At 40.9% G+C, this 18,042-nt stretch overlaps 1 protein-coding gene across 5 annotated transcripts in view; it reads right to left on the reverse strand.

Moving 5' to 3' along the window:
* ptpn4a (protein tyrosine phosphatase non-receptor type 4a) overlaps positions 1–18,042 on the reverse strand; it is a 254,199-nt gene that overhangs the window by 25,950 nt on the left and 210,207 nt on the right. For all 5 annotated transcript variants that reach the window (XM_072258734.1, XM_072258733.1, XM_072258732.1 and 2 more), the window contains 6 exons: positions 12,521–12,604; positions 8,456–8,512; positions 7,343–7,499; positions 6,975–7,141; positions 5,834–5,924; positions 835–896 (listed from right to left, as the gene is read on the reverse strand). In XM_072258734.1, coding sequence (XP_072114835.1) covers positions 835–896; positions 5,834–5,924; positions 6,975–7,141; positions 7,343–7,499; positions 8,456–8,512; positions 12,521–12,604 — 618 coding nt within the window. The remainder of the gene's footprint in view (positions 1–834; positions 897–5,833; positions 5,925–6,974; positions 7,142–7,342; positions 7,500–8,455; positions 8,513–12,520; positions 12,605–18,042) is intronic.

Genomic DNA, 18,042 nt, shown 5'->3' on the forward strand with positions numbered 1-18,042 from the left:
ATTGCAGTTTCCCTCTCATGGATCAGTATCTTCAGACATGAAAATATAATCAGAAAATGCAGTGATATAAATTCTTATTCCTACACCAAATGAACAGCTTGCGTTCCAAAAGAACTAAATAATGAAGTAGTCCATTAGGAGAATGCTTCGGTGAAGTACTAGTCAGAAATTTAACAGCAAGTGATACTACAATATGGAAATGAGGGCTCAGCCTCACTGTTAGTGGTCTTCGACATTCATAACAGATATTTGCTGAATTTACATGTTTATAGGATTGATCACTGGAGTGCCAATATTTATTGCTTTTCTCCAATTGACCCGAGGAGATGGCAAAAGAATCCACCAATTTAGTGGTCCTGGTTTTCCATGAGAACGCCAAACTTCCTTCCATAAATAACATTAGTGAAGCAGACACCACTTTATGACATTCAGTGAATTTCATGGTCACTGAAGCCAGATTTTAAATTCTCGATTTCTTTTACAACTTGCATTTAAATTCTCCTGTTGTCATGGTGGAATATGGATTCATGTCATTGGATCAATGATCTGATCTGGATTTACATTGCTTTCTCCATCCATATTTGTTTAAACATTTAAACCCAAACGACGAAATAAAACAAAACAATTCATATTATAACAATTGGTTTTATGATTCATGCAGCACTAAGTGGGCAACTATGAAATAATAATTGATGGGGAAGTGCAAAACATTTTTTGGGTAATATTTGAAAAAAATGCATCATTGTTGATCCATTATCTTTATATTGTATAAAGTTTCTTCAGAAACGGTTAATTGCTGTAGAGAATACAATTCCAAGGACACCTTGTACTCACATTTATATAATTTGCATTGATGTAGTCATCTGTACCCTTTAGAATAACCCGTGTTGCGTCATCTACAAGAAAAGCAATGAGCTTGGTAAATTTGCACAATGGAATAGGTATGTCACATCCGGAGTTTCTCCGGTTAGCGGACGATTTCCCTCCATGCCTCTCTGACGTAGTGGAGAACCACGGACGAGGCAAGTTACAGCAGTGGTTCGCCTTCTGCCGGGTGAGTTTTCCAAAGAGATCACCAGCTCGTAACCCAGCACGGATGGAAAGTGTGCAGAGAAGCCGGCTGGATTCGAACTCGGGGCCGTTCGTCCTGAAGTCTGGCAGTGATGCCACTATGCCACCAGCCATATCGCACAATGGAATATTTAGGCCTAATTCAGACAAAGTTTCCAATATCATGATTGCCTTTGAATTACCCAATGTCTTAGGTAGGTGGGTGGGGTGGTGGTGGGATTCCTTTAATAACAGGTCGGGTTGGGGGGAGGCGGGATTCACATTATATCAGGCACGGTGGGGGTGGAATACATATTATATCGGGTGGGGTGGGGGTGGATTCACATTACATCGGGTGGGGTGGGGGTGGATTCACATTACATCGGGTGGGGCGGGGGTGGATTCACATTACATCGGGTGGGGTGGGGGTGGATTCACATTACATCGGGTGGGGCGGGGGTGGGATCCACATTATATCAGGTGGGGTGAGGATGCATTCACATTATATCAGGTGGGGTGGGGATGGGATTCACATTATATCAGGTGGGGTGAGGATGCATTCACATTATATCAGGTGGGGTGGGGATGGGATTCCCATTATATCAGGTGGGGTGGGGATGGGATTCCCATTATATCAGGTGGGGTGGGGTGGGGATGGGATTCCCATTATATCAGGTGGGGTGGGGATGGGATTCACATTATATTTGGTGGGGTGGGGGTGGGATTCACATTATATTAAGACAGGAAACAAAATGAAATCAAGTGGGATGATACACAAGGAAAATGAGATTGAAGTTGCAAACATTGCTTGTGAATTAACAAATTGGTCAAGTGTGATAAACAGAATGAACTTGCACAATACTGACTATCAGCATGGCTCAATTTGGAAGCAAATCACTGACATAATGGATTTTATTGACCTTCAGTAATCTTCACTCCCACCTCATTCCAAATTGGTGTAATGTCAGATTCTTCATTAAATGCCTCAGTGCAGTAAATCTCACCACTGCCAATAGAATCTCAGGCTGCACAGGAGCACAAAATACTGTGTGACTGAACTGCATTTCCACCTACGAATGGATGACATTTGAAGGTGGATGGAGAAATGTGTCAGGGAGAGGCAAAGCAAAGCTAGTTGTAGAATTGCAGTCTTGCCCATATTGGAAACGTAATGTCAACCCCAATATATAGAAAAGATTTCAAGAAATGGATAGGAATACCAGAGCAAGTGAGCAAGCAAACTAGTGAGGTCAGAATTAGGTAGATTCAGAAGTCACAATGAACACAGAATGAAATTTTATGATTAAAAATGCAACTTTCATGTTTGTTCATCCTTTAGAATATTCTCAACAAAAACTCTTCCTGCTGACTCAGGATTTAACCATTTATCAACGTGCAGTTTAGTGCAAACTTTTTCTCATTCAATACCAAATGCTCTGCATCATTTTTTAATTATGTTTGCTAAATTGCTTGATCTAGTAATTCAGTGAAAATATAGCAGGGTAATCTGAAAATGAATTAAACATTTCGGGCCAATTCCTGATGAAAGCAAAATACCAGCATGACCAGCCAACAGAATAACACTCCTTCTCACTGGTAAAATGTAATAAGTGGTGTGCTGCAGAGATCAATGCTGGGACCTCGTATCATAGGATAACTTGGATGAAGGCACAGTGGTTAATAAATCTGATGGAAAATACAAAGAAAATGGGAATATAAAGGGATATAGATAAAGTGAAGAGACAAATATATCTAAGGAATGCAGTTCAGTCTCTCTTAGAAAGTAGAATCTTCTACCAGTTGAGGGTACCAATGCATTCAAGGGTCAGCTTAGAGGTGACAGGAAGAGACTTCTTTGGAAGATAAACACTGGCACATACCAGTTAAACTGAAAGGTCATTGTAAGCGCCAGAAATTCCATTATTATAGAAAAATAAGAGGCAATCCCATTTGCTCTAAGAAATGACTTGTAATGCAACTTTGGATGAAGTACTGAAAAAAATCTTGCTGAAACGTAACAAAATAGTACCTTATCTGAAAGGTGATATGTCACTGGAACAAACATTTCTGAGAAATTTCTAATTTAAATACTTGTTTTAAGAATGATTTTACTTTGTTTAAGCTTTCCTTCCATTAGTGCTGTGTTCAGCAAGTTTTTATGAGATTTGTTGATGTGTTGCAGAACACATCAGCAAGAATTGGTTGACTGGCAGAAGGCAAACAATGGGAATAAAGGAGGCTTTTCTGGTTGGCTGGGGTGACTAGTGGTGTTCCATGGGTATCAGTGTTGTGTCCACTACTTTTCCTATTATATATTAAGGATGATAAAATTGATGGCTTTGTGACCTAATTTGTGGATGATACAAAGATAGGTGGAGGGGCAGGTAGTCTCGAGGAAGCAAGGAGGCTGCAGGCACACTTGGACAGGTTAGGATGATGGGCAGATGGAATGCAGTTTAGGGAAATGTATCATCATGCTCTTTACTAAAAGGAATAAAGGCAAATACTTTTTCTAAATGGGGGGCACATTCAGAAATCTGGGCCTATACTCACTGGAGTTAAGAAGAATGGACTGAAAAGCTTGAGCATGTAGACATTAAGAAAGAGAATGCGCTGGAGCTTTTGGAAAGCATCAAGTTGGATATGTCACCAGGACTGGATGAGATATACCCCAGGCAACTGTGGGAGATGAGGGAGGAGATTGCTGATCCTCTGGCAATGATCTTTGCATCATCAATGGGGACAGGAGAGGACCCAAAGGATTGGATGGTTGCAGATATTGCTCCCTTATTCAAGAAAGGGCATAGAGATAGCCCAGGAAATTATAGACCAGTGAGTCTTATTTCAGTGGTTGATAAATTGATGGAGAAGATCCTGACAGGCAGGATTTATGAATATTTAGAGAGGCATAATATGATTAGGAATAGTCAGCATGGCTTTGTCAAAGGCAGGTCTTGCCTTATGAGCCTGATTGTGTTTTTTTGAGGAGGTGAGTAAACACATTGATGAGGGTAGAGTAGTAGATGTAGTGTATATGGATCAGCAAGGCATTTGATAAGGTACCCCATGCAAGGCTTATTGAGAAAGCAAGGAGGCATGGGATCCAAGGAGAACTTGCTTTGTGGATCCAGAATTGTCTTGCCCACAGAAGGCAAAGAGTCATTGTAGATGGGTCATAATCTGCTTGGAGGTCAGTGACCAGTGGTGTGCTGTTCTGGGACCCCTTCTCTTCGTGATTTTTATAAATGACCTGGATGAGGAAGTGGAGGGATGGGTTAGTAAATTTGCTCATGACACAAAGGTTGGGGGTGTTGGGGATAGTGTAGAGGTCTGTCATAGGTTACAACGGGACATTGATAGGATGCAAAACTGGGCTGAGAAGTGGCAGATGGAGTTGAACCCAGATAAGTGTGAGGTAGTTCATTTTGGTAGGTCAAATAGGATGACAGAATATAGTATTAATGGTAATACTCTTGGCAGTGGAGGATCAGAGGGATCTTGGGGTCCAAGTCCATAGGACACTCAAAGCTGCCGTGCAGGTCGACTCTGTGGTTAAGAAGGCTTATGGTGCATTGGCCTTCATCAACTGTGGGATTGAGTTTAAGAGCCAAGAAGTAATGTTGCAACTTTATAGGACCCTGGTCAGACCCCACTTGGGGTACTGTGCTCAGTTCTGGTAACCTCACTACAGGAAGGAAGTGGAAACTATAGAAAGGATGCAGAGGAGATTAACAAGGATGTTGCCTGGATTGGGGAGTATGCCTTATGAGAATAGGCTGAGTGAACTCGGCCTTTCCTCCTTGGAGCGATGGAGGATGAGAGGTGACCTGATAGAGGTGTCTAAGATGATGAGAGGCATTGATCATGTGGATAGTCAGAGGTTTTTTCCCCTAGAACTGAAATGGCCAACACAAGAGGACACAGTTTTAAGGTTTTGGAAGTAGGTACAGAGGAGATGTCAGGGACAAGTTGTTGTTGTTGGTGTTTTTTTCTTTACACAGACGGTGGCGAGTGCATGGAATGGGCTGCCGGCGACAGTGGTGGATGTGGATTCGATATGGTCTTTTAAGAGACTCCTGGATAGGTACATGGAGCTTAGAAAAATAGAGGGCTATGGGTAACTCCATGTAATTTCTGAAATAAGTACATGCTCGGCACAACATCATGAGCCGAAGGGCCTGTATTGTGCTGTATGTGCTGTAGGTTTTCTATGTTCCTATTTGGGGGGGGGGGGGGGGGGAGAAGAGTCTCATTGAAATCTATCAAGCTTTGAAAGACATATATACAGTGGATGCGGAGAGGATGCTTCCTATGGTAGGGGAGTCTATAAACAGAGGCCAGAGGGCACAGTTTCACAGCTTCAGAGTAGAAGGGCATCCCTTTAGAACAGAAATGAGAAGGAATTTCTTCAGCCAAAAGGCGACGAATCTGTCAGATGTCTGTGGAGGCAAAGTCATTCGATATATCAATCTATTTAAAGCAGTTTGATAGGTTGTTGATTAGTCAGGGTGTCAAAGGTTATGGGGAGAAGGCAGGAGAGTGGGGTTGAGAGAGAAAGTAAATCAGCCACTGTCAAATGGTAACAGATGTGAAAGGCTGAATGACCTGATTCTGCTCCTATGTCTTATTACAGATGCCCATTCTCTTCCTTAAAGATGATCAGATTAAAAACAACTGTTCATGATGAAGAATAAAACACTTCTCTGCTGCGAGATCTTGTTGATTCTAAGTTCCTTGCATGGCGCATTACCACATTGCCATAACATTAAAAACTTTTACTTACAAGGTGAGATGTCTCTGTATCTGTTTTTGGAAATATTGTGAGGTAACTTGGCACATGCCATCGTCATACCAGGCTTTTTTCTATACAGTTGCTAAGAAAAAAAAAGTTTTATCTTCAAAGATGATATAGAAATATAACACACTAGACAAAAACAATCAAAATAAACCTATGCCACGCTTACTATTCCAGTCCAGTCATAGTTTTATTGACAATGCATACAAGGAACTATTTGCACTTTAAATCGTCAGAGATTTGCTAAATATTTCAGTGAATTCAACTGGACGTTCAGCATTTGAAGTCATTAGCTCAACTTATTCGATTCCCCAGTACCATTAGCCAGAAATTGCTTTTAAATCCTGACTAGGGTTTGCTTTGCTTCTTGATCCTTTTCCAAACTACACAAGCGTTGCATTTCCTGAGATGATAACTTACTAAGTTGGATATTACTTCCTTTGTTGTCTGGTTAGACAGATATTAAAGATGCCAGAGCACTTGGAAATTGTTGTACATTATGCAATCAACTTCTTATAGATAAATAGCTTCTCATAGGCGGCATAGTAGTGTAGTAGTTAGCACAACACTTTACAGTACAGGTGACCTGGATTCAATTTCTGCCACTGTCTGTAAGGAGTATGTATGTTCTCCCTGTGACTGTGGGGTTTTCTCCAGATGGCCCGGTTTCCTCCCAGATTCTGAAGATGTGCCAGTTGGTAGGTTAATTGATCGTTGTGAATTGTCCTGTGATTAGGCTAGGATTAAATCGGTTGTCAGGTGGTGTGGATTGAAGGGCCTAGTCTGTGCTGTATCTCAATAAAACAAACAAAAAATCAACATGTAGAGTGTGTACCATTACACCAGATGCAAATATCCTTTACTTCCAAAATCGTTGGACGTTGGTGGTTGGGGCGGGTGGAGTTGCTTCCCCAATGACTGAAGGATTATGAAAGAGCACTCAATTACTTGGTTAACTAGCACGAACAGTTCAAATGACTTCCTATTACTCTTCAATTAGCAATCACCATACCTTGTAACATTTTTAGAGATTGCTGTGTTATGTGTGCATGTGCTAGAGTACTTCTGTAAGTTCAAACAGATCTATTTAAATAAATTGAATACACTTTCATATTGAAAAGGTTCTTACATCAAACTGTGCAAGAATCGTTCCAGTCTCCAGACTATCCCGTAAATGTATCATCGACTCTCTTAAGGCATCATCATCCTGGTGTGTTACATCCAAAAGTGACTTCTCTGGAATATACTGAAAATCGGGTTCACTTTCTGCCTTCTCTTCCACAACATCATAAACAGCTGAAAAGATAAATTTCTCACCATCACTGAATGTACTTGTGCATATGACAAAAACTCAACTTGACTGGACTAATGTACTATTTGGGGAAATAATAGTTCAGAAGGCTCAGTCGTACAAGCTAAATATTCAAATCTGTTCAGCATGAACAAGAGCTTCAACGTGCAACTAACAAAGCTTCAATTTTGAAGTTCCAAACTTACCATTTGGCCGAACGAGTAATAAAAGTTCTTCAGAGCGTATCTCACAGCTTGCTTTGATGAAAGCGACAACCTGATCATGAGTGTATTCTGATATATCCCTGCCATTGATCAGTACAACCTGATCACCCTCATTCAGCCGTGGAACACAAGTGTCAGCCTACATATCAAGACAAAACAAGATAATAGAAACATTCATAGCTATTTGAATGGGCTGCACAGTTAGTGCAATGCTTTACACCATCAGTGTTCCAGGTTCAATTCCTGCCACTACTTATTAAGAAGTTTGCACGTTCTCCCCATGATTGCATGAGTTTCCTCTAGGTGTTCTGGTTTCCTCCCACACTCCAATTTATGGGTTAGTTATGTTGACGCTGGAAGTGCGGTGACACTTGCAGGCTGCCTCCAGCACCTCCTTGGATCCAGATAAACACGTAACAAATAAAACTAACTTTTTTATCTTTGTTTAGGGCAGTTAAAATTGCTATATTGGCTAGAATCTGAAAAGTTCTATGCATGTCCAGGAAAATAAATTATTATTTTCTTTATCTTTCAGAGATTAAGTGGAAATTTAATTTAACATTTTCTTAGTTAGTGCTGGACAACAAGTCTCATCTGAATATTGCCGCGTGATAGTGTAAATAAAAGAGCTTCCTTAAAATGTTACAAAATTTGTTTCTTAACCCGCCAAAAGTCAGATTCTCAAGGATTGAATTTGACATTCCATGAAAAATACTAAATTAATGCTTTAATCTCCTTTTTGGCACATGGACACTGTTGGCAATTCTGGCATTTATTGTCAATCTTCAATTATTGCTAAGCAAAAGAGACAGCCATCATGTACAACCAGAAATTGTACACATACTCAAAAGAGGCAAATAAATAGATTTCCGTCCTTGAATGACAAAGGTGGTGAGTTTTTACGATAATAGATTCACCGGTATAAACCTTGATAGCTTTTTATTCCAGATTTTCAGTTAAATTGAATTATCCCACTTCGAAGGCAGGAATCAAACTCATGCTTTGAGATCAGAGGGCCAGGCCTCTGAATGCTGATGTAACTGAGTCACATAACCAAATATTATTTCAGATAAATCTTTATACACAGTTACTTACTGGTGTTCCAGGAGCCACTCTTGATACAATGACTGGCATTTTCTGATCAATGCCTCCCTATAAAAAAAAAAGGAATACCAAATATGAATGAAAACCGAATTTTCATCATGAGCAGCTTCGCACAGTGAGACAGCACGTAATGCCAACAACCAATTAAAACACAAAGTAAACCAAATCTCTATAAAGCCCTACAAAGATCCCACATTCCAATAAACTATTGACCTATAACTATGCTGGACATTGTTAATTTATGCCGCAAAACAAAGGATATCACAGAGAAAGCCAGTTTTGGATATGTACATGAGTATAAGACATACGAGCGGAATTAAGCCATTTGGCACAATGAATCTGCTCTCCCATTCCATCATGGCTGATTTATTATCCCTTCAATCCCATAACCTTTGACACTTACTGAGAACCTATCGACTACCAAATTAAATATGACTTGGCCTCCATAGCCGCCTGTGCAATGAATTGCACAAATTCTCCACCCTCTGCTCTTAAAACTCCCACAATATAGGAAACATCCTTAAGACCTTAACATATAGGAGCAGAATTATGCCATTCAGCCCATTGAGTCTGCTCTGTCATTCCATTATGGCTTATCCTGAATCCCACTCAAGCCCACACACCTGCCTTCTCGCCATATCCTTTGATGCCCTGACCGATCAGGAAGTCATCAACTTCTGCCTTAAATATACACATGGACTTGGCCTCCACTGCAGTCTGTGGCAGAACATTCAACAGATTCACTACTCTCTGGCTAAAACAAATTCTCCTTACCTCTGTTCTAAAGGATCGCCCTTCAATTTTGAGGCAGTGCCCTTTGGTTCTGGATATCCCCACCATACGAAACATCCTCTCCACATCCACCCTATCTAGTCCTTTTAACATTTGGTAAGTTTCAATGAGATCCCCCCCACATTCTTCTAAATTCCAGTGAGTACAGGACCAAAGCTGCCAAACGCTCCTCAAAACTGTTGACAATACTCCAAGTGAGGCCTGACTAGTGTCTTATAAAAGCTCAGCATTATCTCCTTGTTTTTATATTCTATTCACCTTGAAATAAATGTCAACATTGCATTTGCCTTCTTTACCACAGACTCAATCTGCAAATTAACCTTCTGAGAGTCTTGCACGAAGTCTCCCAAGTCCCTCTGCACCTCTGATATTTGAACCTTCTCCCCACTTAGATAATAGTCTTCACTATTGTTCCTTTTACCAAAATGCATTGTCATACTTTTCCCAACACTGTATTCCATCTGCTCCTTTTTTGCCCATTCTTCCAATTTATCTAAGTCTTGCTACAATTGCATTGCTTCCTCAGCACCAACTACCCCTCCACCCATCTTCTTACCATCTGCAAACTTTGCCACAAAACTATCAATTCCTTATCCAAATCATTGACAAACAATGCAAAAAGTAGCGGTCCCAATACAGAGACCTGAGGAACACCACTAGTCACTGGCAGCCAATCCCTTTTATTCCCACTCACTGCCTCCTGCCTGCCAGCCATTCTACCATCCATGCCAGTATCTTTCCTGTAACGCCATTGGATTTTATCTTGTTTAAGCAGACATATGTGGAATCTTATCAAATGCCTTCTGAAAATCCAAGTAAATAACATCAACTGCCTCTCCTTTGTCCAATCTGCTTGTTATTTCCTTGCGGAACTCTAACAGATTTGTCAGGCTAGATTTCCCTTTACAGAAACCATGCTGACTTTGACTTACTTTATCATTAGTCTCCAAGAGCCTTGAAACCTCATCTTTATAACTAGCCTCCAACACTTTCCCAACTACTGATGTTGGCTAACTGGCCTATAATTTCCTTTCTTTTGGCTTCCTCCCTTCTTAAAGAGTGGAGTGGCATTTGCAATCTTCCAAGTGATTCTTGAAAGATCATGGTTGTTACGAATTCGTAACGTACCAGCAGCAAGAGATGACAAATTGAGTCTGGTTTTAATATTAAAACCCCTGTATTTATTTACATCTACTCAAAAATATAGAAAATTAAATAAACTACTTTCTTAAACAGAAGTTAACAGTGTTATGTGTCTATAGCTCCCTTACAGTCAAACTTAGAACCCATTCTTAAGCACAGTCTTAAAATGGCAGTTCAGAGAGTCCCAGTGATTCACAAAATAGCTGAGAGGGGAGACTTGTGGATTCACAGTGCAGCGACGAGGTGATCACGACGAATTTCAAAGATTCCACAGCTAGTGAACGAAGAAACGGTTTCTGAAGATCCCAGCCGAGGAATACTGTTCCGAAGTCTACGAAGAGCGATTTCACAAAGTGACTGTCACGAAATCCTGGATCTTACGAAGGACAGACACGTCTCCACAATGCACAGTGTGCCGCTGATCAACCCAATCCTTTAGGTATGGGTAAGCATTAGACTTTACCCTTACCGATCGTGAGCTATTCCTGGAGAGCTGGAAGCCTGCAATCTTCACTCTCTCTCTCTTTCCTTCAACTCCTCCTCAGCACTATGCCCACATTTCTTTTACACCACCAGCATATGTCATAAGGTAATGCTCACAGAAACAAAACTGTGGACTCCCAGGAAAACGAAACTGTGGACACGTAACATGGCCTTTATCATCCATTATCTCTTCAGCAACCTCTCTCAGGACTCTAAGATCTCGCCCACCTGGTCTAGGTGACTTATCCACCTTAAGACCTTTGAGTTTGTCTAGAACTTTTTCCTTTGTAATTGCAATAGCACTCACTCCTCCCTGACACTCATGGACCTCTGGCACACTGCTAGTGTCTTCCACAGTGAAAACAGATCCAAAGTATCCATTAAGTTCATCTGCCATTTCTTTGTCCTCCATTACTATCTCACCAGCATCATTTTCCAGTGGTCCAATATTAGTGTTCACCTCCCTTTTACTCGTTATACAACTGAAAAAGCTTTTGGTATCCTGCTTTATATTATTGGCTTCTCTGCCCTCATATTTCATCTTTTTCCTATTATAGCTTTTTTCAAAGTTGCCTTTTGTTGGATTTTAAAAGCTTCCCAATCATCCAACATCCCATTCACTTTTACTACCCTAAAAGCCCTTACCCTGGCTTTTATGCAGACAGCCATGGTTGCCTACCCTTACCATTTGAGAACTTCTTCCTCTTTGGAATTACCTATCCTGCACCTTGTGAACTTTTCCCAGAAACTTCAGCCAGCTCTGCTCTGCACATCCTCTCCATATCCACTCTGTCTTGGGCCTTACAATACTCTATAGGACTCAATGAGATCCCACTCACTCTTTAAAACTCCAGAGTGCCAAACGAACCTCACATGTTAAGCCTTTCATTTCTAGGACTATTTTCGTGAACCTCCACTGGATCCTCTCCAATGCCAGCACACCCTTTGTTAGATAAAGGGCCCAAAACTACTTACAATACTCCAAGTGAGGCCTTATAAAGCCCCAACATTACATTCTTGCTTTTATTATCCTAGTGCCCTCAAAATGAATGCAAATATTGCATTTGCCTTCCTCTCTATCGACTCAACCTGCAAGTTAACCTTTAGGGAATCCTGCACGAGGATTCTCAAGTCCCTTTGCACCTCTGATTTCTGAATTTTCTCTCCATTTAGAAAATAGTCTACGCCATTCAGCCGAAGTCCACGTCTTCATCCCCTGGACCAACCTACCATATGGGACCATGTCAAATTCCCCACCACCAATTTGCAAATCACTGGCTGGTGATCACCTTGCTTATCTCTGCTGCGCTCCTTGAATAAAATAGTCAACACTTGCAATCCTTGGTAATCTAGTATCTAACACACAGTGAACAAAGATGCAAAAATGTTCATTGAGGCCCAAGCAATCTGGTTAATGCTTCCCTGCATGCACCTTCCTTTTTAATAAACTTCCAACAGGATCAAAGATATTTACCAGAGTTTGCTAATCAGTTTAAACTGCCATTCAACCAAATGGCCTTTTAAGTAATATTTTTTCTTGTGCATGCTGAACAGATTTGCAAAAGTTCCTGTTTTTCCTACAGAAAAATTATTTAAAAATAAGTGAGGCATATTGCTTGTTAATACAACGTGTCTTACCTTAACATTGAAACCAAATCTCCCATTCTCATCTGCTTTCATTCTTATTAGAACTAGATTGTCATGAGGAACAATACCATTCGGCTGTAGAAAAGAAGGCAAAGGCAAAATGTTACAAGATTACGAAATAATGGCAGAACATCCATCTTTGGAGATAAGTTAAGGACAAATTCAGGCCTAAACTCGATTGAGGAGGGTTATTGAAAATCTGGTTGAATAGTGTCATTGCACTCAATGTCAACAAAACCAAAACAACGATTATAAATAACATGGACAGGTCAATGAGCTAGAACAAATGAGAGAATCAGGGTGGAGAGGGTCAGTAACCTTAAATTCCTTAGTGTTATTATTTCTGAGGATCTGTCCTGGGACCAGTACGTAAACGCCATTACAAAGAATTGGAGGCAGTGCCTTTACTTTCTTCGAAGTTTGCACAGATTTGGCATCTCATCTTTGACAAACTTCTAAAGGTGCAAAGTGGAGGGTATGCTGACAGATTGCATCACAGTCTGGTATGAAAACACCAATGCCCAAGAATGCAATGTCCTACAGAAAGTAGTGGATGCTGTCCAATCCATCATAGGGAAAACCCTTCCCCATCATTTAGCACATTTACAAAGAGCACAGCCACAAGAAAGTAGTATCCATCAAGGACCCCATAACCCAAGCCATGCTGTCTTCTAACTGCTGCCATTGGGAAGGCGGTACAAGAGCCTTAGGTCCCACACCACCAGACTCAGTAACAGCCATTACCCCTCAACCATCAGGCTCCTGAACCAGCGTGGATAACCTCACTCACCTCAACTCTGAACTGATTCCACAACCCATGAACTCACTTTGAAGTACTCTACAACTCATTTTTCTCAGTATTATTTAGTATCTTTTTTTTGTATCTGCAGTTTCGCACAATGGCAAACAAGTCTTCATGTGTAGTTCTTCCATTGATTCTATGCTCTGTGAATGCCTGCAAAAAAGTGTACCTGGGTGTAGTATATGGTGATATATACGTACTTTGATAATAAATTGACTTTGAACTAAAGCAAGTACAATTTAAGACTCAGGATCCTTTATCTCCTTCAGTAAAATAGAATGAAGGGAATGCTCTTGTTCAGTTGAGTCACAGAATCAGAGCCATATAGTATAGAGGTAGACCCTTCAGCCAAACTTGCCCATTGCAGGCATTTGGCCTATATCCTTCGAAACTTTCTTATCCGTGTACATATACAGATGTGTTTTTAAAAATACAGGCACAAAGATAATTTTTATCATTTTCCTTTTGATTTTGGTTTAGTTTGCTGATTTCTGTGGTAATCTCGACTATAGCTATTTATTCAATTTTTAAACAAAAAGTCAGATAACATCAATAAGTAGAACACATATTTATGTGTATACAGTTCTGCAAAGGGCAGCTATTTGTAATCTCAGTTAACTATTCTATACCAGGATGCTGACTGATTTGGTGCCTTAAGTGAAAACAAAAGAAATAGCATGATATATTTTAGATCAAATATTATTTAATAGCATTTAGAACATCCAAAAGAGAACAGTGGGATTATGGTACATGGCTATTTTCAGTTCTACACAACAGCATTTTGAAGTGTCCTTGATGTACTAGAACATAGCATGCACGTTGGCTAACTGTACCAACATTTTAAAAGAACCTAGGGTACTTTGCATGCTTGTTATTTTCTTTCCATTTATCATCCCTTTATATCACTGAACACAGCATTTAATCCACAGAAAACGTTTACATTAAAACTAGCAGGTCCGTTTCCACTGGTTTGTGTGGTTAAATCGGATACATTCTTACCAGAATTTTCATTCTGGTATGCACAATGACCTTAACTAAGTCAGTACATGCTATAATCGAGGTTGTTTGAAGATTTATATCATTTCCTACCATCAGAAACTGAATTAATCCTGTGAATTATGACAGTCTTAAATTCACATGCACGATGCCAAATGCAATCTTCCATAAAATATAAAAACAAAATACAAGGTCAATTTTAATATAGATGTGCAATAACAGCACGAAATACTACAGAAACAAGTTTTTAGTTTAATCACTCAAATATAATAAACACCTTTTGTGATCGGGTTTAAATCCATTATTTTAAAATAAGATGATGAAGTCAAAGCAGGAAAAGGCCTTTTTAGCTGCTTGTTGTTTGTATTAAGTGAAATCATCAATCATATTTTATGTAACCCTTCCTGTACCAATTCCATTTCCTTAATTCTTTTAATATCTAGGAATCCATTGATCTCTCCCTGGCATATATACTCAGTGAACAACTCCCTATAGGTCTGCTTGGAAAAAGATTGGATTAAACATTGGCTTTATCCAAGTTAGACACTGGCTTCGTGGAAGGAGCGAGAGAGTGGTAGTAGATGGTTGCCACTCTGATTAGAGGCCTGTAACTAGTGGTATGCCACAGGAATCAGTGCTGGGTCCACAGGAATCAGTGCTGGGTCCATTATTATTTGACATCTATATCAATGATGATAATATGGTTAACTGGATCAGCAAACTTGCAGATGACACCAAGACTGGGGGTGCAGTGGATAGTGAGGAAGGCTATCATGGCTTGCAGCTGGATCCGGACCAGCTGGAAAAATGGGCTGAAAAACGGCAGATGGAATTTAATACAGACAAGTCTGAGGTTCTGCACTTCAGTAGGACCAACCAGGGCAGATCTTACACAGTAAGCAGTAGTGCACTGAGGAGTGTGGTAGAACAGAGGAAGCTGGGAATATAGATCCATAATTCCTTAAAAGTAGCATCACAGGTAGATAGGGTCATAAAGAAAGCTCTTGGCACAATGGCATTCATAAATCAAAGTACTGAGTACAGGAGTTGGATGTTGTTATGTTGAAGTTGTACAAGACATTGGTGAGGCCCAATTTGGAGTATTGTGTGCAATTTTGGTCACCTACCTACAGGAAAGATGTAAATAAGATTGAAGGAATGCAGAGAAAAAAATAACAAGCATGTTACCAGGACTTGAGGACCAGAGTTACAGGGAAAGGTTGAATGGGTTAGGAGTTTATTCCCTGGAATGGAGAAGATTGGGGGGGGGGGGGGGGGGAAATTTGATAGAGGTATACAAAATTATGAAGAGTATACATGGGGTAAACGCAAGCAGGCTTTTTCCACTGAGGTTCGGCAAGACTACAACTAGAGGTTGTGGGTTAAGAGTGAAAGATGAGAAGGTTAAGGGGAACACAAGGGAGAACCTTTTTCACTCAAGAGGACGGTGAGTGTGGAATGAGTTGCCTGCAGAAATGGTGTATGTAGGCTCGTTTTCAACACTTCATACCAGCCAAAAGAAATGATCCCTGCATCGATCCTGTTCAAACCACATAAAAACTTTCTACATTTGTATGTTGTCACCGTTTATTTTTATAAACTCTAGTGTATTGACCCTACTTGTTCTCTTCACATAGGGTCTATGTCCCATCTCTAGGAATCAAATGAACGTACATGGTTGCATTCCCTCTATTGCAAGCATTATTTATTTATTTTGATAGCATGCAGAGTAAGCTCTCTGGACCTTCGAGCCACATCGACCAGTAATCCCATTTAATCCGAGTTTAACCATGGGGCAATTTACACTGACCAATTAACCTACCAATTGGTATGACTTTGGAGCAACCGGAGGAGATCCACATAGTCATGGGAAAAACGTACAAACTCCTTAAAGGCAGTAACGGGAATTCAACCGGGACGCCAGTACTATAAGGCGTTGTACAGGTTTCCCCCGCCATCCGAAGGTACAGCGGTCCTATGAAACGGTTTGTAAGCCGAAATGTCGTAAAGTGAAGAAGCAATTACCATTTATTTATATGGGAAAAATTTGTGAGCGTCCGCAGACCCAAAAATAACCTACTAAATCATGCCAAATAACACATAAAACCTAAAATAACAGTAACATATAGTAAAAGCAGGGATGATATGATAAATACAAAGCCTATATAAAGTAGAAATACTTTTCTACAATCATTACTGAATTGTTCTCCGTAGCGAAAATCTCGCGCAAGCGCCGTCGGCAGAAAATCTCACGCAAGCGCTGGTGGCAAAAACACGGCACAAGCGCTCTCCAGTAACCTTTAAGCTATGAAGCTGCCAAATCATACCAAATAACATGTAAAAATACACAGCCGATATAAAGTAGAAATAATGTATGTACAGTGTAGTATCACTTACCAAAATTGGGAAAGCACGGAGCACACTGATGGTGGTGTGTTAGACTGAGTTGTCGCAGGTTGGGGCGGTGCAGTGGCCCCCACCCTCCGGGCCGCCGACCTGATACATTGCTGCGAAGCACGCAGGGGTCCAGCGGTCACCGGGAGGCACACAGCACACCTTTAAGAAAAAAGCCAAAATAAACATGCTAATTAATAAGGTGCCACCCGGCACGTAATTGTCCGCCCAGATCAGTGCCGATTTCCGATTGCGTTGTCTCTGATCTGGGCCCACAATTATGTGTCGGGCGGCACCTAATTAATTAGCATGTTTATTTCGGCTTTTTTCTTAAAGATGTGTTGTGTGCCTCCTGGCTACCGCTGCATTCTCTGCGAATCGGTATCTGTCTGTGGCCTGGGTGTCGGGGTGGTGGGACACTGGGGTGTCATCTCGTCGACTGTTTCCATTAGAGCAGGCAGCTCATCTTCTCCTATGACTGCCCGCCTCAACGTTGAAGGTCAAGGTTCGTCGTCTGCTGTGGCTGATGTGGAAGGCTTGCTTGCCTGCTGAGCCTCGTGCATTTTTCTATCATACAGTTCTTTGTAAGGACTCAAACCATCTTGCAAATATCCCCTAAACTTATGTACCCTTTCAACATTAAAGTCGTACTTTATCACTGCAACGAAAGTCTCACGCAGTTGCTTCACGTTCAGTTCGCTACTGCATTCGGTTTCCATTGTTATCCTTTCTTCTTCCAATTGCATCAGCTCTTCATCTATCAGTTCTTGGTCACGGGATGCCAAAACCTCTTCAACATCATGTTCGCCAGCTTCCACAAGCCAAACTCAGTTTGTCCTTGCTTCGTTCGCCATGATCAAAATGCTTAATTATGTCTAGTTTTACGCTAAGTGTAACACCCTTACGAGCTCTTTTAGGCTTTTCTGATACCATAGAATTCATCTTGCAAATGACTGCTCACAGGCACGTGTTTAAGCAATATTGGCGAGAATGCCGTTCCGAATCCGGGGGGAGAGCGGCTGCTCGGGGCGCACGCTGCTTTTTTTTCGTAACAGTGAGGTTTCGTAAAGCAAACGTTCAAAAAGCAGGGGACACCTGTACTAACCACTACGCTACTTTGCGGCCCCCCCCCCCCCCCCCCACCAGCACGGTAGTATATCTAAGAAAATCTTCCTTAGGTAGCGGACAATACTATTTCAGGTTCTGTCTACCCAGGGTTCTCAAACTTCTGATCTTCCAAGGGCCAATATACCTTTAATCTTCCCAACAACTTGTGTTATGTACCTAACATCATCCATGTTCATGAATCACAATGGACCAT

This window comes from Mobula birostris, chromosome 5, assembly GCF_030028105.1.
Source record: "Mobula birostris isolate sMobBir1 chromosome 5, sMobBir1.hap1, whole genome shotgun sequence".
Classification (NCBI taxonomy): Eukaryota; Metazoa; Chordata; class Chondrichthyes; order Myliobatiformes; family Myliobatidae; genus Mobula; species Mobula birostris.